The sequence below is a fragment of the Asterias amurensis genome, chromosome 6 (genome assembly GCF_032118995.1).
Source record: "Asterias amurensis chromosome 6, ASM3211899v1".
Classification (NCBI taxonomy): Eukaryota; Metazoa; Echinodermata; class Asteroidea; order Forcipulatida; family Asteriidae; genus Asterias; species Asterias amurensis.
In genome coordinates, this window is record NC_092653.1 from 16,572,757 (window position 1) to 16,596,621 (window position 23,865).

Genomic DNA, 23,865 nt, shown 5'->3' on the forward strand with positions numbered 1-23,865 from the left:
AGATTTAGAATTTGAGGTCTCAAAATCAACCATCTAAACGCACACAACTTCGGGTGACATGGGTGTTTTTTTCTTTCATTCTCGCAAGTCCGAAGACCGATTGAGCTCAAATTTTCACAGGTTTGTTATTTTATGCATATGTTGAGATACACCAACTGTGAAGGCTAGTCTTTGACAACTACCAATAGTGTCCACTGCCTTGAAAGGTTGAATCGGAGTTGCTTCACCCAACTCCTTTGCTCAACATTAAGGTGTCTCTATTTAGGACTATGTGTGTCTCACTTCAGAAAATTGTAGGTCTGCTCACGCACCACACACAGGGTTTATGTTGGGTAGTGAACTTTGTGGTCACTTTGATCTTTTTTGCGCACTTGTGTGTACGGCCGTGTCCGAATTGGCGACTTTGGCTACAGCTACGGCTAGATCAGCGCCTCTGTCAGTGTTGAAGAATGGCAGACGCGCACGCCCTAGCCGTAGCTGTAGCCAAAGTCGCTAATTCGGACACGGCCTCAGTCCTTGAAAATGAAAATTGTCACTTTGGTTGCAATGCATAATTATCATCATTAAAAATATATACAGCTCTTGACACTTTGCAACTTTATGAAATTGAAGGGCCTTGACAAATGTTGCATTAACATGAAAACCTGAAAACTAAAAAAAGTGGACAGTGGTTTTGTGCACAGTGTGTAAGTTTGTGCATGGTTTGTGGCATCAGTGATGATACATGTACATGACTCAGTGAGTGTTTGTATCAAGCAGCTACATGTACACACCCTGGTGAATTTGAGAGAGAGTGAGACAGAGTGGTTAAGTGGTTTACCTAAATGCCAAACACCTTAACCAGTCACCTCATGCTGACTAGACTCAGATACAATGTTCAGGCTTAAAGGTACTGGACACTATTGGTAATTACTTGAAATAATTGTTAGCATGAAAACTCACTTGGTAACAAGCAATGGAGAGCTGTTGATAGTATAAAACACTGTGAGAAACAGCCCCCTCGGAAGTAACATAGTTTTTAATTACTCACTCAAAAGCTTAGGTTATGCCTTTTATTATGCATCTTGAAAGCACACAAAAAGTAATGCGAAAAGGGTGTTTTTCTTTCATTGTTCTCTTGCAACTTCGATGACCAATTGAGCCCTCTAAAATAATCACAAAAACCTACTAAGCACAGGAAAATCTTGCTTTACTGTAACAGGTTATCAGCAAAAATTACATTAAGTTTACCTTAGTGTGACTGGCTTAGCAAAGAGTTGCTGTCAGCATTTTCTGCTAAGCGACTTTTTTATCTTTACAAATTTGATGGAGCTGTTCAAAAGCACAAATCAAATCAAATCAAATCAAATCAAATCAAATCAAATCAAATCTAATCAAATCAAATCAAATCAAATCAAATCAAATCAAATCAAATCAAATCAAATCAAATCAAATCAAATCAAATCAAATCAAATCAAATCAAATCAAATCAAATCAAATCAAATCAAATCAAATCAAATCAAATCAAATCAAATCAAATCAAATCAAATCAAATCAAATCAAATCAAATCAAATCAAATCAAATCAAATCAAATCAAATCAAATCTAATCTTATCAAATCAATCAACATTTATTTCCATACAAACATAATATACAAACACAAGCGATAGGATGTTACAAGACTGAAAACTGTTTGAGGCGTGGCCTATTAAAGCAAAGCTTGTTGGCTGGGATGCCTTTACAAAGTAACAATAATACACAATAATCAGTTTTGCAGATTTGGAACTTGGTCGCTTCTTTCTCAGTTTCATATTTCACCATCCTTAAATGCTCTTTTGAAGTGTCGTTTAATGTGCATCCATAAATAACTTCTGCATTTGGGGATTGTTTTACTTTTTCCTTCGTGGATTAATTGAGTTCTCATGTCCAGTCCAAGGGTTGCGTTTATTTAACACTCGACTCAGGTCAACAGCTTTACCCAGACCACTGTCCACAGATACACTTGAATAACGCTTTAATATTCTTGTTAAAGACTCTTAATTCCAACCCATATCTTTGCCAGAGATTGATTGATTTTATTGTACAACAGAGCCAACATAATGTGCAAGTGTCAATGTATTCAATTTTGTTTTGGACCACTTGGGTCTACTCAGGACATGAACTATACCAAGACCACTGTCCACTGAATAATGAGAGCTTAATAGTTTGTTTTCAATTAAATAATAGGGTCTCAGAATTCATCACTACAATAGCCTATCTTTCTGAAAGTTTGTATATACTCAGCGCCTTGAGTACCTTGTTAGGTAGATACATGAGCTATATAAGACTTTCATATTATTATTATTATTATTATTATTATTATACTCTAAATTCCAATCCATATCTTTGTCAGAGATTGATTGATTTGATTGTACAACTAAGCCAATATAATGTGCAAGTGTCAGTGTATTTTGAATATTTTTTGGACCAATTGGGTCAACTCAGGTCAAGAACTATAGCCAGACCACAGCCCAATGATTAACTTTTTTTATAATTCCGACCTAGTTTTGCCAGAGTGTGATTTATTTTATCGCACAGTTTGGCCAGAGGAATGTGCAAGTTTTGCATTCATTAAAACATTTGGTTCCATGAACACGGCTTTCAAGCATGAAGGAAACAAGCTGACATGCTTTTGGGCTGTTCAGTTTTATCAACATTTTCACAAGCGTACAAACCAAACGCTGGGAGGGAGGTAATGTCGACAAACACTTTCGTTTTCTAAACAAAAATTGAACTATAAAAAAAGTGTGGGGGGAGGGGGGTTTGGTTCGCCATTTCTTTGCCATTGAGTGAACATACTCGGTAGTCTAGTTGGTAAGACACTGCTCTAGAATTGCAAGGGTCGTGGGTCGGAATCCCACCCGAATACTATGCCTGTGATATTTTTTTCACAGGACTCGGGAAAGTACTGAGTATACAGTGCTAACACACATCGGTGTATATGGGTAAAAAATCAAAATGAATAATATACTTTTCCACTTGGCCAGTGGAATGTGCAAGTTTTGCATTCATTAAAACATTTGGTCCTACATGTATGAACACAGCTTTCAAGCGTGAAGGAAACAAGCTGACATGCTTTTGGGCTGTTCAATTTATCAACTATATCACAAGCGTACAAACCAAACGCTGGGAGGGAGGGGGGTAATGCACAAAAAACATGTTCCTTATTCTAAACAAAAAATGGGGGTGGGGGTGTGGGTTGCCATTTGCCATCGAGTGGACAATTAATGCGTCCATATAATCAATTTACCAATAAAATTGTGAAAGGGTTGAGAGTGTAAGATATTTTTTGAAAAGTAGTGAATTGGATCCAGTGTTATTCTGAACATAATCACAGATGTACTTTTACTTTAAGGGGGTGATCATTTGAGCTCGAGATGAGTCTCACAAATATAAGAGATGGCCCAGAACTGTAGCATCCTCAGCTGAGGGCTAGTAGACCAGACGTTACGCTTACAGCCTCTCAATCAAACAGTGATTTAATTCCTCAGCAAGATTCGGGGATCCAAAAACGAGACGTGTTGAAACTATCAATGCCGAACAAATGCATCTCATGGCGATGTTTTGGGCGCGCTGGGAAATTTAATTCTCTTCATCCCCTCCCTGCTCCTCGAAAGTCGAGAGACGAAACGAGTCGAGAGAGATGATAGTTTGATGCTTGATTGGGTTTAAGAAGGAGCTATTTACCATACGTTAAGACCTTGAGTGGATTATGTCTTAGTGCTCGGAGTGCATCAGAGAATTTGATTGAGAGCTGGATTTTTTTCCCCCAGACCAAAACAAAAACAGTGAAATTCACACGGACTTCAGAGTTTTCTAGGAAGTGGAGAACTTTCTGTCACTTCTGAAAGGGGTCTTTGTGTTGTTAATCTTCTTTATAGACCATAAAATGTCAATTATAATAAAGTGTTGGTCTTTGGAAGAGTATATAAATCCTTTCCCTGTGTTTTTCTGGTAAACTTGCAATACATTCAATCTGTACAAATGGCATCAAATTCCGTGCCCATTTCTTTAGTGACAATAATTACAGAGAGTTAATGTTCGTCAGGGTATTTTCAGCACCTCGCTTATTTTGAGTAAGCGACAGTGAGTTTATTTTATGCATATATATTATTTATTTCTTTATTATTATTATTATTATTATTATTATTATTATTATTATTATTATTATTATTATTATTATTATTATTATTATTATTATTATTATTATTATTATTATTATTATTATTATTATTATTATTATTATTATTATTATTATTATTATTATTATTATTATTATTATTATTATTATTATTATTATTATTATTATTATTATTATTATTATTATTATTATTATTATTATTATTATTATTATTATTATTATTATTATTATTATTATTATTATTATTATTATTATTATTATTATTATTATTATTATTATTATTATTATTATTATTATTATTATTATTATTATTATTATTATTATTATTATTATTATTATTATTATTATTATTATTATTATTATTATTATTATTATTATTATTATTATTATTATTATTATTATTATTATTATTATTATTATTATTATTATTATTATTATTATTATTATTATTATTACTATTTTTTTTGTTGGGGGGGGGGGGGGGAGAGTGGTATTCTTCAGATGATACCCTGCTTAAGACAGAAACTTTTCTTTAAAGCTTTGTAAATGATGTGAACCATATAATCAGTAAGCATTCAGAACATAACTAATCATATATTTGTTATAATATTCAATCCTGTGGTTTGCCTTTAAAGGAGTTTCCTGTTTTGACGACAGTGTGCTGTGTGTAAACACAACATATTGAGACACATTGCGATCGGTCACTTCGTGAAAATATACTTCAAGTAAACTTAATATATACAAACGACAAACCTAGTGATACGCCGTTCATACTTATTAGTGTAATTACTTATTATACTTATTAGTGTAATTAGTGTGATATAATTATAACTGTAGTACTGAAGTGAAAAGCATTTATACTATCCAAAGCTGCTGTTCTTACTAAATGTACAGAGTCGCCACCAAATGTATAAAGACCCTTTAAAGATGCTATGTCAGATTTGTGGCCGAGTTGACCCCAAAATTTTGATTTAAAATTCAATAGGTATTTTGATGGGGGTCGAGGAAGTTACAAGCTTTCATTTGAGCCATTGCTTGAAAAAGTCCGCCAATTATTAGTAGCAGTGAAATAAAGTGCTTAACATTAGTTTTTGTCCGGATCCCGGCAATATATCGCGTGACCAATTCGTATGTGTTTTATAAGAAATGTTTTAAATTTTTATCATGGTTCCTCACCATTAAAAGTAAAAGTTAAATTTTTTTTCAGTTAGAGTGGGTGATACTCTTTGAAATACCATACACTCCAAAAATCTGACATATCATCTTTAATACAGAGTTTTCTTTTTTCTGAAAGCAAACAGTTATAGAAATTAGAGATGTTATGGACAGTGATTTGCATTCAGTTACAAATGCTCCAAAATACACAATTAAGCTGAAAGTTTTGGAGCGATAACACAGCCCCCTGCTTTACCTTTGACATTTATACGAACCTTGCGCGCTGTTCACTGGGGAATACCACTTTCAATCGCAGACAAACTACAGGCTGGCAAGAAGAAAAAAAGGCAAACTATAGTTGTGTGTCTTGTCACTGCCTGATCTACTTTTTTTGAAATGAAGCAATTTGGAGATTGTACAAATAGCCGATGGCAAGGTGTTCCATTCATAATGGGATACATCAAGCCGGGAAAATCAAGAACAAATTACAAACCAAGGAAAATCTGTCGCCTAGATATCAAATTTTCTTATTAAGAAAATATAAAAGAATACAAAAGAAAAGTTAAAAAAAAACACATGGTGATGTTAAAAAGGTTTTGTTTTGTTTTGGCAGACCATGAAAATCAAGAACAAATTACAACAAAATTATTATTATTATTATTATTATTAGTATTATTATTTATTCGACCAATACAAGGTACAACAAACAAGTTACAATAGCACAAGACAGAACATAAACGGGGGAAAAAAAAACAATTATAAAAGAGCAAGAAATAAGGAAAATAAATACAGAATTAAATAAAAGAATAAATAAGGTTAAATTAAATTAACTTAAATAAAAGTAAAGATATCAAGATTTCTTTTTTAGTTAAAAAGTTTAGTATAAAAAAAAATTGTGATGTTTGAAAGGGTTTATCGGTTTCGGCTTGGTTTGGTTTATTGCCCATAAACTAGTTGAAGCAATTTGGTATTCTTTTGTTAACATCATCAACCTTTTTAAACTACAACGAATTTCTCCCCTTATTTCTTTTTATAATTTTGAGTGTATTTGAAATGATTTTTTTGCTTTAGTGTGTTATTCTTGACATTGCCTTAAGTTTTGTTATTCCTTGCTGTCAAATTTGTCAAGAAACTTAATAATAATTTTGGCTGCAGGAGCAAACGTTTTTCTCTGAAAGTTTTTTTTTACTTGACGAGTCCATTGTGAAGTATGATTGATTTTATTTTATTTTGAATCGGCAGTGATCATTTTTTTTATTATTATAGAAAACCACCCTTTTCTTTGCCATTTATCTTATCAAACACAATAGTTTTTATTCAATCGCTTAAATTGAAAAAATAAGTAAATAGTTATAATTGTGTGGAGTGAGTTTTGCAATTTGTGTTTTTAACCATCAACATTGAAATTTAATACTGTCTAAAAATAACAACACACAAGTTCACAGACTTGCTACAAGAACGAAAGCCCAATGCAAATTAAAAACGCCAATGCAGTAATTACTCTGAGTAAACATTAATGTATTTACATGTTGTAAGGATAGAACCCAAATTACTATTCCAATCTTGTTGTCAGTATGAAGGTATACATTTCATTTCAGATGTCCACATACAATTGAGAAAAATTAACTTCTTGAGCGACTTACTGAGAGTATGTAAGAACAACACGCAAGATCATGGACTTGTTTGCTACTAAAGCTGAATGCATATAAAAGAATAAATACTCTGAATAAACATTAAATAGGTATCCAGATAGGAAAGAACATTTGTTTTTATTATAGCCTAGGATTGAAACCATCATTTTCTCAGCGATTCTGGGGTGTATAATATTATTTAAGAATGATCCATTTGGATGAATTGAACTTCCAATATTGTTGTCAGTTTGAAGGTATACGCGTACTTCACTTCAGATGTCCGTCCACATACTAAAAAAAAAAGGAAACACTTCTTGAGCGACTTACGGAGAGTATACATGTAACAGCCACACTTGATTACGCGTAATCTTTGACGAGGCACGCTGCGCCGTATTTTTCTATTTGAGAAACCAAGCACATCGTGTAATTACTGTTTACCCGTCGCGTTGCGGGATTCATTCTATCCAATGGCTCATTTTTCTGTGTCAACATGGTTAGCGGAGAATTTTAATTGCATGTCGATGGGTGTTGTGTCCGCCAATAAAATGTTGATACACAATCCCTGCTCTGATGCAGGATTTTTTGCCGTGCTTCAGTCAGTGTTGTAGCTCGGCAGCAGGCTGGACTGTCAATGTAGTCTGCTCTCGTCCATTGATACTAAAATGGATTTGGAACATAAGAAGTGTCTTGGATCATTTCTTGGATCAGATTTGGATTGCTATTTTGATTTCACCAGAATTGAGTGATGAGGTATTGCAGAACTGAGAACTGTTTGATGTTTCTGTCAAGAACTGTGTTCTAGCTCAGCAGCACTGTCATTGGACTGTCATTGTTATAAGCTCTTACAGAGCTTTTATATAGCTCTTACCATTGATACTACACTGTAAATTGAAAAGGATTGGAACATTGGAAATGTCTGCGATCATTTCTTGGATTTGTGTAAACTCTGGATTGCTATTTTGAGTTCACTGGATGAACTAAGTGGTGAGGTATTGCAGAAATATTGTATATTTGTGTCATGAACTGAATGAATATCTTGTTTCATGTTGTTGAATGTAAGCTGTAGTGTTGTCCATTGATACGAAATTGATACAGATTTGGGACACTGGAATTGTCTACATTCATTTCTTAGATCGGAGGTAACTTTGGATTGCTATTTTGAGTTTACCTGAACTGAGTGGTGAGTCATTGCAGAGCTGTTTGAAACTTTTGTCAAGAACTGAGTTAAGATCCTGTTTTAGAACCTGTGATAAAATGTTGTTGAAGGTTAGCCCTGGTCCATAAATCTAGTGTCGTGCATGAGGGTGGCCAGTTCGTCTGTTGAATAAGGTCTCGTCCATTGATACTAAATGGAAATATATTTGGAACATTGGAAGTGTTTGCAATCTTTTCTTGGATCGGAGGTTATTCTGGATTGCTATTGATGAGGTGTTGCTGTTTGATATTTGTGCCTAAATTAATATCTTGTGTTAGAACCAAATTCTGTAATTAAACTGTGGGTTTCGAACCCTGGCCTGGTCAGTGTGACACTCGTGTCCTTGAGCAAGGCGCTTTATCATAATTGTTTCTCCCCACTCAGGAGTACAAATGGGTAAGGGTGAGCTGGGGAGTAACCTGCCATGGACTGACATCCTGTCCAGGGTGGAATAGAAATATTTTCAGTGGCTTAATGCCAACTAAACAAGATATAAACATCGACTTGATGAGCCATATTGGCTTAGTATAGACTTTATGCTTACTTCGCTGAGATAGTAAAACCATGCTGTGTTGAAAATGGCTCAATCTTTTTCAAATACTTGATTTCATTTTGACTGATCGTACAACAATGCTTGAGTAAAAATGCATTTGTTGCAAAATATTTACAGATCCATAAATCAGTGCACCAGTCTAAATTGTTTTTATTTTATTTTTGCTTTCAGGACACCCAGACAAATGGTCTAGGAAGTATCAGGTACCAGACCATCGAAGAAACAAACCGAGCATTAAGAAGAAAGTGTACAAAGCTTCAACAATCGCAGGAAGAGTTCAAACTCTCGGTAAGTTCTTTCTACTTTTTGGAAGAAATTGTACAATTTCTCCCATTTATTTCAGAATACCATCATGTCTGTCAAAGTAAAGTTCCATTATCACTTAAGGGTTAAACAACTTTTCAATTGCTAGCAAACTTGCTTTGAAATATTTCAACTTTGACTTCAAGTATATCTGAGAAACTTCTGCTTCGGCTGAATCCCTAAGTTAGGACAAAAACGCCAAGGAGTAATGGAAGATTTTTGAGACACTGGCGGCAGCAAACATAACAGTCATTTTTTTGCATCTTTGAGCGTGCACGCACATGGTCATAGTTTTGCGTGAGTCTGAGCACGCGCACTACAGGCGAGAACTGTTGAAGAGGACAGCCCAAAAGTCTCCCATTACAGTTAAAGGGAAGGTACACGTTTGGTAGTTACTCGAGACAAATATTAACTTAAAATCTGACTTGGTAACGAGCATTGGAGAGCTGTTGATAGTATAAAACATTGTGGGAAACGACTTCGTCTGAAGTAACCTAGTTTTTGAGAAAGGTAATTTCTCACTAAAATAATAAAAAGACTTCTAGCTAGAAGTCTTTTATTTCTATCTGAAAGCACACAAATTCGTCCAATAAGGGTGTTTTTTCTTTCATAATTTTCTCGCAATTTCGATGACCGATTGAGCCCAAATTTATACAGGCTGTTATTTTATGCTTTTGACTGGTCTTTGACCATTCCCAAACGTGTACCTTCCTTTTAAGTGCTTGCTCAAGGACACAAGTGCTGGTGTGGCAGGAGAATTTGTCCCCCAGGAGATTCTGTCCTCCCTTATGGCGAAAGGGTGTACAAACTTCTTCGGATAGCGCCCTCTTTTGAATCAACCTCCTTCAGCCAATATTAATTTCCCAGATGGGAGACAAAATTCTGCGGCAGTAAGATTTCCGTAGGACACCGGAAGCAACTTTCAAAGCCCTATTGTAATGGCTCCAACTGCGTACTGGACTCGTATTTGTACATCTTTACCCAATTGGGATAACTTACCCTTATCCTAACTGGAACCCAGTGCAACCAATGATTAATACAGAGCCTACAACACCATGACACCCAATTCATACCCACTAGCACCTTGTTGAAAGATTAGGGCTTTGTGTCTGATTTGGTTGACATTTCTGAAGTCAAGTATGTTTTTTTTTCCGGAATAAAAATTTAAGCTGAGGTTTAGAAAATACTAGAAGGTCTTTACTGGTGTGAATCAGCCATGCCTAAGGAAGTTAAATTTTAAACGAGAACTTATGATTAAGCAAGTCATTGTACCAGGACATTATTCAAACAGTGCAAATAACCATCTTTGGACTTAGATGTTGACATGTTTCTTTACCAACATCATCGACAAATGCAGTTAACATACAGACATGAAAGCCATCAGAGCAAATCTGCCTATGATTTATGAATGAACTGATCGAATAAGTCAGTTTGGCCACAAGAGGGTGCCCTGCATTTTCATGGAACCTGTTACTTGTACTTCTGTGAGCTGAAATTGATTTGCCCGACTGAGGGCTCATCGCTCTCAGTCATGCTTCCCTCATGATCATTTGGTCAACAGAGGGCTCACTTCATATTACAGGTGGTACCACCTGTTATGAGAATAAGTGAGCCGGGTCTTTCTTGCCACAAGAGGGCTCACTCCATTGTCATCCACTCAGTAATCCCCATTGTTTTCAATATTGATTTTAATAATGCTGACTGGGTGAATAAATTGGACTAGTCAATTAAATTGAAAATCACTGTTGTGGAGAATGAGAACAGTTGGTTGATGGATCGGAAATAAGAACTAATTGTTTGACGTCTGGGAGACGGTCTGTCGTAATATTCAAGATATGGATGGGTACATGATGGCTCCTCTCTTAGAATGGAAGAAAGCGGTATGATCATTCTGTTTATGGTTCCATTTTATTGAGGAAACTATTTTATTGTTCAAAGGCACTGGACACTATTGGTAATTGCTCAAAAAAATTGTTAGCATAAAACCCTACTTGGTAACAAACAATGGAGAGCTGTTTATAGTATAAAACATTGTGAGAAACGTCTCCCTCTGAAGTAAAGTAGTTTTTGCGAAAGAGGTAATTTTTCAATCAAATATTAAAAGACTTCAGGCTGGAAGCCTTTTTTTTTATGAATCTGAATGCACACAAATTTGTGCAAAAATGGTGTTTTTACTTTCATTATTCTCTTGCAACTTTGATGACCAATTGAGTTCAAATTTTAACAGGTTTGTTACTTAACGCATATGTTGGAACACACCAAGTAAGAATAGTGGTCTTTGACAATTACCAACGGTGTCCAGTGCCTTTAGGAGCAATGATGTACACGGAACTTAAAGGGAAGGTACACGTTTGGTAATTACTCAAAACAAATATTAACTTAAAAACTGACTTGGTAACGAATATTAGAGAGCTGTTGATAGTATAAAACATTGTGAGAAACAGCTCCCTCTAAAGTAGCATAGATTCTGAGAAAGAGGTGATTTCTCACTAAAATAATAAAAGACTTCTAGCTAGAAGTCTTTTATTCCTATCTCAAAACAAACAAATTTGTCCAACAAGGTTTTTTTTTTCTTTCTTCATTTTCTCCCAACTCAAATTTTCACAGGTTTGTTATTCTATGCATATGTTGAGATACACCAAGTGAGACCACTGGTCCTTGACAATTACCAATAGTGTCCAGTGTCTTTAAGCAACATACAGTCACCACTTTCCTAAAATACAACAACAATTGTAAAAGCTTATAAGTTTGTAAGAATGCACAAGTTTTTTTTTCTGCAGCAGTAGAATATAGAGCAGGACGGGTTCTCAAAGCACAAATCCACTTGCAAGTAGATATATACGCATGGTGATACCTCAAGCTGAATATATATTGTACCTCAAAATGCAATACCTCAAAACCCAAATACCTTTATTTTACCTTCATTTGTCATAGTAACTTTTTGAGTGCTTTGTAATGAGATGTGACAGTTAACAAAAAATATTATTAGTATTAATACTTTAAAAATATTATCATTTTGGACATATATTGCTTTTATGATACCTTTCTATATGGATTATGAATTTCCTAATGTTTTATGACTAATAACAATGCCCTTGAAGCCAGACTGTGTTCCACAACACCAGGCTTCCCTTGCTAAAAATCAATAATTATTTCACTATTCACAAGTCCTATGACACTGTGCATCCATACAGGTTCCTGTGCAATCTACATACAGGTTCATAGTCAACGGAGCCACCGTCAATATAAACCTGCTTATACTGCATTTTTTATTGACCAACAAACGAGATAGGTTGATTCTGTTGGTTGGTTTTTAGTGTCTTGTATTGAAGAACAGATGGATTTTATAGGTTGGATTTATCGTTTTACATGTATTTATGGGGTATGATTGGAGTAGTTTTAAAACATAATAGAAAGCCAGCCATGAAATTAATGTTTTTGCTGCATTATCATTTACTTCAGAAATTTAGCAGGAGTCTGTCAACAATGTATTATACAGGGTTAGTAGAGCAATACAAAATAGTCGCAGACAGTGTTCATACTTTGTGTGATCAAAAACATGAAACAACAAACCTGTCAGATTTTCTCAACATTCAAATTCATTTCAGAGGGAAATATTTGTACAAATGTTATTTGTAAATGGGTATCAAATGTTATTTGTAAATGGGTATCACAGACAGAGGGTCTGACATTCCAATCTGTGCCCATTTCATAGATCTGCTTAAGCACAAAATTCTGCTTAAGCAAAATAATCCATGCTTAGTAAAATATTGTTATGCTAATAGCTCAATACCAGTCACAAGCAATGTACATGTATATGGCATGACATTTTGGCCAGTAACATGTGTAAAATAAGCAAGCTGTTTTCGTGCTTGACCAATTGTTTTGCTTAAGCAGCTCTAAGAAATTGGCCCCTGTTTGTGTGGAGTGACATATGAGAACATTATACTCATGTCGGAGCTATTACATGTACATGTAGACATGTAGGCCAAAACAATAGTCAAACGGCCTTAGTCTGTAAGAGTGACTGGAATGTGTTATAACTACAACAAAAAATGCCCTATTGAGGTGTCCAAAACCAGTTATTGATTAAAAAAAAAAAAAAAAACTCTTGCTTTTTTTCTCAGTTCAAGATAATGACACTCTTATGAATATTACATTTTTGAAAAAGCGCCTTTTCAAATTATTTTGGAACATATTGAAAAAGACAAGAAAAAGTGCTTTTCTCAAAGGATGACGGCTCCATTTGGTGTGCAAATTCTCCGACAGGTGAAATAAATTTCCCATGGGATCCTGGTCCAATACCGTTCCCAAATGTATGCGTCTTTCTATTGGTAGAACTGGTCTCAACAAAAAAAGATATATGCATTTTAATCTAACCGACAAGACATGTTACATTTACACTTGCCGCAAAACACAAATATTTTGACAGACATTTAGATTCATTGTGGTTGGGAGAGGAGACCAGTTATCAAGTACATTTGTGACCCGCAGTTTAATAACAGGCAAGGAAATAGCTTTTTCTTTCTGAGTTTGCGTGCAATTAACTTTTATTTTTCCTACCTGTTAAATGTCTACCTTCACCTTTCACTGATTTTGGAATACATTATTATGCCTTGGAAATAAAGTGATCAGATTTGTGTCCAATCTGAAAGTTTGTTTTTGACTGTGACTAGCTTCTGAACGAAGAAGGAATTGGTGTCAAAAGAAGTAAACTCTCAGGCCTTATACTTCACGATTGCCTCCATGCCCCCTGGTCATTGCCTTGGTGCCTTAGAAATACTCACAGTAGAAATGTACAATTTCCTCATAGGGTGCCCTTTACTGAGGAGAAAAAGCCTTGGTGCCTTTGCCCTTTCAAAAACGAAGCATACAGGCCTGTACTATGACTAAAATGAACAATTTGAGGAATAGTTTTTGTGGAAGGTACTTCAGTGTGGCACAGTCACACTTTTACAAAATGTTAAAGCCTAACTGATACTTTCATTCTGTGGAGTATCCCCACTGCGTGCAGGTAATTTCCTGTCTGGAGATGGTGCAAAGTGGCCCTAAAAGTCTGATTTTCGGATGCAGGAATATCTAAGGCAGAGTCGGGTACAAATTGCCTCTCTCTAGCATGCCATTTGTTCAGTGATCCATGGCTTCATGACAGTTACAGGTTGAAAGACAGCCCCCCCCCCCCCCCCTCCTCCACCCCCCCCCCCCCCATCAACACACAAAGATATTGACAAAATTGTGAGACTGCCACCAAGTTTAGCTCAGTTTGTAGAGTGCTCACACCTAATAACCCAAAGGTCTGCAGGTTCAAATCCCTCTTTAGTAAAATTTTCTTTGTTCAGTTTCCCCACTGGTTATGAATTTAATGTAAAAAAAAAAAATAATAAAAAAATAGTCCAATAGTCATTATGATCACTATGAATATAATTCTTTCAAGCGGTGTTTTGGAATAAAACAAGAAAATATAATGAGTATTTTTCAGTAGGTTTGAAACTACAAAATACACTGTCGTTTGAGCTATGTGGAACTTTGTCACCTGGAATGCCCTGGATTAATTGAAAAAACCTTCAAGTATGAAATCATTTGAACCAGTAAAAGTAAACAACTTGGTAAACAAAGGAAATACAATGCAACAACAATGCAAAGAATACTAATATGAAGAAAAAAAAACCACTTTTTTGGGAGTAAATCTCGTCGTATCCATGGTTTACCGTCTGTATACTTAAACCTATGTTTGAAAGTACCGGGGTTGATTTCACATAGAGTTAGGACCAGTCCTAACTTAGGACTAGTCCTAGGAGATATACAAATTGCATGGATAGTCGTAAGTTAGGACGAGTAACTGGTCCTAACTCGAGATAAGACTAGTCCTAACTCGTCGTGAAATCCACCCCTGTACACTTTGTGAAGGAATTAGTGTCATTTTTGAATTTGTGTGACAACTGTTTTCAAACAGGTAAACATATTTGACTTTCAAGGTTTTGTTCATACCTGTTTTAAAATGAAATCGTAAAAGTTCAACAGTTCACCGGGATGAGTTTTACATTTCATACTTTCTTGGATTTGGGACGAGATCCTCTTCACATATCGGATTGATTTCCCCTGAGAGTGTTTCAGGAAAACATTCAAAGTTTGCAACGAGAGTTTATCTTGTCTGTCACCATCAGTTGGAAGAGAAATTTAATCAGAGTGAATGCTGCAATTACCTAAATGAAAGAAGTAAGTCAGAGTGGTCGTTGAAATGTCAGAGTGGTCGTTGAAACGACAGGAGTACGAGACTCCATGTAACCTACATGTATCAGGGTCTGATGACATTGGTAAGCGTAAAGTTGACATGTTACGTCGTTGACTTAATACAGAAATGTTGAGTCGTTCTCATCATTGAGTTTTCAGTAAATTTATCACCCAATCAACAGATCTTGCAAATATTTGTTCTCATTTGAAATTTACAGAACCTGCAGCCGATTTCATGAAACGCTAGGATGAATCCTAACTCGAGTTAGGATGAGTAACCCGTCCTAACTTAGGATGGGTTCAATGCGTCCTACGTATTTGAATACGGAACTTTACCCGTCCTAAGTCCTAAGATTAATCCTAAGTTAGGAAGAGTTTGGTGAAATCGGCGGCAGGCATTGGGCTGAACATCCTTAAGATTGCACTGTTACTTGCCATTTGAGTTGGGCACAAGACCCGGGCTAGACTCGGACAGATGCACCTACGTGCGGTAACCAATGTGTATGCCTGTATTTTTGGGGTAGTATGATTGTCACAGCGATCGTTGAGACGATATCAATACAAGCCCCCATCTACCCTATCAGGGCCTGATGACACTGGTTAGCGTTATACATGTGCGTGTATGTGACCCATTTAATTTAATAGGCCAAATAATGGATAGAGGACACGGCTGCTTGTTCTTATTATCACGATATTTGTTCTGAATCTGTAAGTAGAAGACGAAGGAAAGGAAAGCTGTTTACGCGTCTTCTACAAGAATATGAATGACTTTTTAATTAATAAATGCTAATGCATATTAAGGATATATTTAGATTTAATAAATAAAACAATTAAATTAAAAGGTAAAGGTATTGCTTAAGGCAGAAAACAAATAAAACAAGATGGCGCACGGTTCCCGCCAAAAGCTTTCTGGCGGCCGCCATCTTGAATTATGTGACTCAGTCGACGATAGAGACATCGTAAGTCTATGATCTATTTTTAGAGGGGGGTTTTATTCATACCGGTGACATGTACATCATTGACTTGCAGAAAAGTTTAGTCATTAGACCTCAAATCTGGAGGTAAAAATGAGGCCCAACCAAGACACCATGTTGTTATTGCGCTGCACTCCAAAGACTTGAACACTAAACAACCAAATAATGTCAAAATTTTCACTAACCACTCTCATGCCCAGAAGAATTTCTTTCAGGCTGAGCTACGTTTATATGAGAGAAGAAATTAATTGAAAGTACACACAAGTCTGTGGTTTCACAAGCATAATGTCAAAAATTGTCTTAGAAATTCTGAACACAACTTTTTCCTGTCTTCAAGGATATCCAGAAGCACTGGGCAAGTCCATTAAAAATTGATAAGCCAGCCCTCATAGCACTTCCTGGAATAACATGACCAGAAGTATCACCTGTGCAGACGTTCCTGGCCTAACAATCCTAAAAATGTTCTTTAAAAAAATACTTTCTAGCATCCAGGGATCCAGACTACCCCGGTGCATTCAATTTCCTTTTGAAGATCTCCCGAAAACTCTAACTATGCCCGAATCATTCTCGCTAATGCAATAATCGGCACCTGTACATTCGTGGCTTTGTAACCCACCCCAGAGCACTCCCACTACCCCCCCCCCCCCATGCCTCCACTCTCTTTCCTGCCGTGGTAAATTTTTCTCAAGTAGTTGTCACGGCCTTCCGTGATAGTTGCAGGGAGTTTTTTATCTCCCGCCGAACCAAAATCTTGCATAAATTTTGTTTCAATTGTTCAACCCCTTGAGCAGGCTGTTAGGAGACAGTAATCGTATTTGCTGCGAAACAAAAAAATAAAAAATTAGAATTTTTTTTATACGTCTATCGAGCTAATTAGGGACCCAAAGGTGTAGATGGATATGTTTTTAGGCATTTATGGAAATATTTGCAATTTTTTTTATACACCGGGAATAGTTTGAAACCACCTCTGCATACTGAACATTTGACCGTGTTTTGGAGGCAATTTAGAGCATTCTGAAAATTCCTTGGGCTATTGTTATAGAAAGTTAGGTTTCTAAAATTACCCTCGGCAAACCGATTAGCTATTCTGGAAAACAGTTAACCCATTTATTCGCTGAGGCATTTTGGAATAATTTTGCAAACTTCAAGTACGCAGTGAGACTCTGGAATTTTATCTTGAGTTGTTTGAGGCATATTTTGAGGTAAAGTCTTCGGAACTGTTGGAAAGACTATTCATCAACAGGCACTTGTTTGATTTTAAGCAGGCGACATTTTAAAATAAAAACACTCTGTACAAATATCTCGCAGTCAAATCTATTAACCGACCATGTTTTATGATTTCAAAAGCCCTGTTGAAAGTGCAGCAGATATTTGATTTAAGGGGGGCGGCCTTTTATTGTAATATCAAATACACTTAGGAAAATATCTCCTAGTCATATAAATATTACTTATCGTGTTTGTAGAAGTTAAAGGAGCAGTTTTCCTCCAAGCAAACTGTACTTTTATACAATGTACATGACTCTTTATAGCTTACTGACCCGAATTATACACTCCTCATTTCCTTTAAAATATTGTCTTAAAATCGTGGACAGGATATTAAAAATTTGTAACATCGTTGCATTGTGGCGGCCGTATAAAAGAGAAGAGATACATTAGCCATCCCTAATGGCGGAATGCGATACCTATCTCAGTATGGAATAGCTCTATGTAATGGCACCTCTCCGACTGAAATTTCTGACAGATTTTCTTGAGATGGGCAGTTTGATAAGCTTTGATGGCCGGGGAACGGTTTTTAATACTGATAAACCCACAAGGGTGTGGGTGGTGGGGGGGGGGGGGGGGGTACTTGTAGACAGTGAGCAACTTGACTATAGGGTACTCCTGCGCCTGCCAGATATGTTGGCATCATTTTCATTTTGGTGGTAATCCTTGTTCCGTGAAACCATTACATGATGGTAGATTTTCTTGAGATGGGCAGTTTGATAAGCTTTGATGGCCGGGGAAAGGTTTTTAATACTGATAAACCCACAAGGGTGTGGGTGGTGTGGGGGGGGGGGGGTACTTGTAGACAGTGAGCAACTTGACTATAGGGTACTCCTGCGCCTGCCAGATATGTTGGCATCATTTTCATTTTGGTGGTATTTGTTCCGTGAAACCATTACATGATGGTAGATTTTTTTTGAAGATGGGAAGTTTGATAAGCTATGCTGGTCTGGGAATGGTTTTTATTGCTGACTTCATATTTAAACCCAAAGGGGGGAGGGACTGGTAGACAGTAGGCAACTGGACTATAGGGTACTCCTGCGCCCGATACATTGACATCATTTTGGGGGTGTTTGTTGTGGTTGAAGCCTTTTCATGTATGTGGCAGATTTTCTGGAGGAGGGAAGTTTGATAAGCTATGACTGACTTCATTTTCATGTATAAAGTCACAAGGGGGGGGAGGGCTACTTGTTGACAGTGGCCAACTTTACTATAGAGTACTCATTTGCCCGATATATTGACCTCATTTTGTGGGGGTATTTGTTGCAGTTGAAGCCATTATGGGATTGACAGTCACGTACGAACCGTCAGCATGAGTGGATGATTATTAACTGTCTGATGGACGTCACCATGACAACATCTTTCACTCTGTTCTTAAAAGCTTGTTTTTGGCGCTCATAGGAAGTCATTACATCATTATCTGATACCTTCTCTGTACCGAACAGGTACTTGGATAATTTTCAAGTTTTTTGTTGTTATTAAACACACTACTCAACTGAGTTCATCAGTGTACAATATGACATATTTCTGAAAACAGCATAAGCGAGTTTGAAAGTGTCCCGCTTAAAGGGTCTATGTAACTTTTGTAGGACAAAAAACACAATGTCCACAGATTTACACTAAACTTACACAGTTTGAAGATAATGATGGTAGAAAGCTTCCCTGAAAGTATTACGTGCTGAGGTGCTGTAGTTTTTGGGAAATGAGTAAAACAATGTCACGAAAATCATTTTCGTCTCATGAAACGAAAATTATTTTAATAATTTACAAACGTATTTTCATGACATTGTTTTTCTCGTTTCTCAAAAACTACAGCACCTCAGTAAGTAAAATTTGAAGGGAAGCTTTCCACTATCATTATCGTCAAACCCTGTAAGTTTAATGTAAATCTATGGACATTTTGAAAAGGTACCCAAATCCTTTAAAATAACCCAGAATTACACACAAAACCAACAGGTGCCAAGATTTGTTTCTGTATCATAGCACCTTTAGAACCTAAACATTTAGTTACTCTTCAGATTGAAAACAATCTTGACCTCTTTCAATAATTACCAGTCTTGCACTATGTCTTTAACAGTCACTGTATGCATCAATGCGTTATCATGACTGACAGCACCCTAGAAATATGTAGGGTTGGGTGTCAAAAGGGTGAGCGAACTCCCCACACCCTACCCCACCAAACTGCACTGATGCACGTCATAACCTAGTTACCCCACGGGCAAAACAAAGGCTTCGCTGTAATGACAATCAAATAGTACCTGCCAAGGCTCAAAATTTACAGTTGACCGCAGGCCTATGGCCAGTGATTTTAAGCATTTGGCCAGTCAACTCATGCATATATACAAGTCCGGTGGGCTAATGCTTTTTTTCCAAATAGTGACTTTCAGTCTGATAAACATCTTTCAAATCGGTTGAATATTTAATAATACTTACCCATAATAATAATGGGATAAAATCTGATGGCCTTACCATTTCAACGCTGGAGGGGTGTTGTGTTGAAAGAAATCACTGAACAATTATAATTTTTTGCATTTATTTTACTTTTTGACCAAAAAGTGTTGATATTTTTTGACCAAAAAGGTATTTATGAATGGGAATCAAAGTGTGTTGAATCGGTTTTCAACTAGTGGTTTAAACCCGACGAGGCCTGCCGTCGATTTTACAAAACTCTTCCTAACTTAGGACGAGTCCCAACCCTGCACTGTAGCATGCAGACCTTAAGATTAATCCTAAGTTAGGCTAACTCAAGATAAGACAAGTCCTAACTCTTTGTGAAATCGACGGCTGGTTCTTTATAATTTACCTCGACTTCGCCTTGGTAAAATTATCAAGAACCAGGCCTCGTTGGGTTTAAACCACAAGTTGAAAACCTCTTCACCACACATTGATTCCCTTATTCAAACCCACGACCCACAAGATAAATCTTCTCTTAGTGCTTGTTGAAACTAGAACAATTCAAATCCTAAACTGTGTAGGTATTTATTTGTTTGCCCTTCTCATTTTCATTCCGGTCTTGTAAAAAAAAAGTCTGGTCTCGCAATTGTTTTTTGCTGTAAACCCTGATTTTTTTCCACCCCAATTAAAGGCAGTGGACACTTTTGGTAATTGTCAAAGACTAGCCTTCACAGTTGGTGTATCTCAACATATGCATAAAATATAAACCTGTGAAAATTTGAGCTCAATCGGTCATCAAAGTTGCGAGATAATAATGAAAGAAGAAAACACCCTTGTCACACGAAGTTGTGTGCGTTTAGATGGTTGATTTCAAGACCTCAAGTTCTAAGCTTGAGGTCTCGAAATCAAATTCGTGGAAAATTACTTCTTTCTCCAAAACTATGGCACTTCAGAGGGAGCTGTTTCTCACAATGTTTTATACCACCAACCTCTCCCCATTACTTGTCACCAAGAAAGGTTTTATGCTAATAATTATTTTGAGTAATTACCAATAGTGTCCACTGCCATAAAGCCCTGCTTGCAAAAGAACCAAACATTCTGTTTGTCCTCAGCCTCTCGCCAGATTTTTTTCCTTCTACACAACATTTAGGACGAAGGAAGGTTTTCAATATTCTAGTTTCACTTTGTCTGTCAGCAGCATTCCAATTTTGATTCAATCTAACATTTATTTGCAATCTCTAAGCAACATTAAGCACTGGGGAGTCTGGCCTTCCTGTCTGCCCTGGTTTTTTTTTATTCATTCCTAACCAAGTGATATGAACCAATCAAAGATAGAAATGAAGCCAACCCAAGTAGCCAACTGTGCCCGATTTCATAGCTCTGCTTACCATAAACAAGGGATTGGAGCTTACAGAATCTGGTTTATCTGCACTTACGTCAATCATATTTTCTATAATTAGCAGGGAGTTGTTGCTTGTGCGCTAGCGTATTTCACGCTACTAGGCATTCTTCGCTTTACACAGCTAACGTAGAGAGTGGTGATTGTACGTGCAAAATTTGGAGGTGTCATGGTCGAGTGGTTTAAAGTGTCGAATTCAAGTTTTGGTGGTCTAGTCATTGGAGTGTGGGTTCGAATCCCGGTCATCATGAAGCTTCATGAGCAAGATGCTTTGGTTTAATTGCTTCTCTTCGCCCTGGGGTACAAATTGGTACCTGCGAGGGTGAGGTTGAAGTGCCATTGCAACTCAGGCTGCATACTCCCCACCCAGACAGCTGAGAAAGATTAAAGGAATGTCATTGGATGTATTGTCAGGGCACTTACGTGAAGCACATTGATAAGTTATTATAAAATGCGCTACATAAGAACTAGTTATCATTTTCATTATAAGCAGAGCCTTGAAAGTTGGCCCTGATCCCTACACACATTTGGAATTTTTTTTACTAACATGCAAAAAATAAATAAATAAAAATGTTTTAAAAAGCGACACGGTGACATTGACTCATAGAGGATGTACACACACGGTATAGTACACTTGATAAACTCGCTAATACTTCCTGGTGTAAGCTCGGATGGACTAATGGTCACAAAACAACACGGAGTAGCTCAGACTGTACCTGGTAGCCGGGATCTGATTCTCACCTGCCCGGGACTCCAGGTTTGTTTCCTGGTGGTGGACGAGCAGACGTTAATGCATTTACTCTCCCATTGTCTCTATGCTGTGATGATATGGCGTGCGCTAGTAACTTCAACAACAGGGTAGGCTTATAGTAGTCTGTGTTAAGATTGTCTCTGACTGTGTGTGTGTGTAAATGTCACTAATTGATTGATGTGGAGTAATGTTGGTAATTTGGGGTATGTTTCTGTTATGGCCGTTTCGGCGTTGAAGAAATTGGCACCCAATGTCTATTTCAATTCTTATAGAGGCAAAGTATACCTTCGGATTTTGGACGGTTTGCTTGTTTTTAATCCTATAGAAATGTTTATGTACATGTATAGGCCTAGGCCTATACAATGAAACTAAAATGAAAATTTAGTTTCTGCCGGCTCCAAGTCTTTTTCTCTGGCTGGGCCCAAGGAATGGAACAACTTACCGAAACTCATCAGGGAATCATCTTCTACTGCCATTTTAAAAAAACAGCTGAAAACCTACTTTTTCAGTCAGCCTTGTCATTAATCCTTTGCTGTTTTTCTTTATCTTTCTTTCCTTGCTTTGTTCTTGTTTTATTCATTGTTCAGCGCTCTAATCTGTGTTAAAGGCGCTATATAAATACCTATATTATTATTATTATTACTATTATTATTATTATTATTATTATTATAATAATCAAAAGGTGGTAGCGTTTTCGTGATATTTTGAGAAAATCTGGAGCGGTTAGGGTTAAAAGGGAAGTTAACATTTTACTTTTTTTGTTCAAGAAGTGACACAGTGTTCCCTTTTTATCAAAAACACAGACCGTCGATTGAGCTCAAATGTTCACAGGTTTGTTATTTTGTGCATATGTAGAGATACACCAACTGTGGAGACTAGTCTTTGACAATTACCAATAGTGTCCAGTGTCTTAAAAGCTATGTGTTAATTATGAAAAGGAATATGTTGATAGTACACCTGACTGGATTGCACTTGTGAAAGTTTTAATTTGAGGAGATGCTAATTTTTCATCGGCCGTGAAATTTGTAGCTTTAGGTGTGTTTGATTTACAGGGTATACTATTCCCTCTTGATTAGAATAGTTGGATTTCTGATGAGTCATGTGATTAAAGATCACATGATCATAATTATGCATGTGATCAGATAACATGCTCCATTTGAGTTCCTGCATAGTTGTTATGGATGACCTGTTTTTACTGATGTTGGGTTTAGTTTATGGAAATGACTAAGGATTTGTGAAAAATATGTCACCCGGGTAAAGTGTAAACAGCAATATGTAAAGCGTTGTTAAAAAGTTTTGTTTGTGTATCCTCAAAAACCACATCCTCATTTCTAAGTTTTGTTGTGTAGGAGTTTTAGCTTAGTTAAATGAGTGTTCTCCCTTAACAATGATCTGCTGGCCAAATGCCAGTTAAGGCACCCCATGACCAGTCAAAATTAACTCCAAGTGATATCGATCTACAAATGTACATGTTCATGTACAAAAAACATATTTCACAAGCTGGCATAGGAATGAATAAATGCACACTTTTTGTAAAGCGCCACCCAAAATAAACTCAATAAAACAAAAAAGAAGTTGGAAGTAAAGACATACCAACACAACTGCTAATAAAATCTCCCAGATTTGTACGTTTGCTAAGAACAGTTCAAGTATCTTCTATTTCTAAAATGCCAAAGACGGAAGGTTTTTCTGAAGTGGTTTTTGAGCCTTACTAGAAAAGACAGTGATTGAATAGAGAGACTCTGTTGATCGAGGCAATCCTGCTTCTGCCACTAAATGCAGCAGACCGTAGCCACGGCTCTCAGTTTATTGACAAAATGCTTCAAGTTTGAAGTCTGACTGTGTGCACAGTAACCC

General features: G+C 36.5%; 1 protein-coding gene across 1 annotated transcript in view; it reads left to right on the forward strand.

Moving 5' to 3' along the window:
* The window catches only part of LOC139938036 (peripheral-type benzodiazepine receptor-associated protein 1-like), a 236,645-nt gene that overhangs the window by 83,378 nt on the left and 129,402 nt on the right, over positions 1–23,865 (forward strand). Inside the window, exon 9 of the mRNA XM_071933389.1 lies at positions 8,865–8,981. Within this exon, the coding sequence (XP_071789490.1) occupies positions 8,865–8,981 (117 nt within the window). The remainder of the gene's footprint in view (positions 1–8,864; positions 8,982–23,865) is intronic.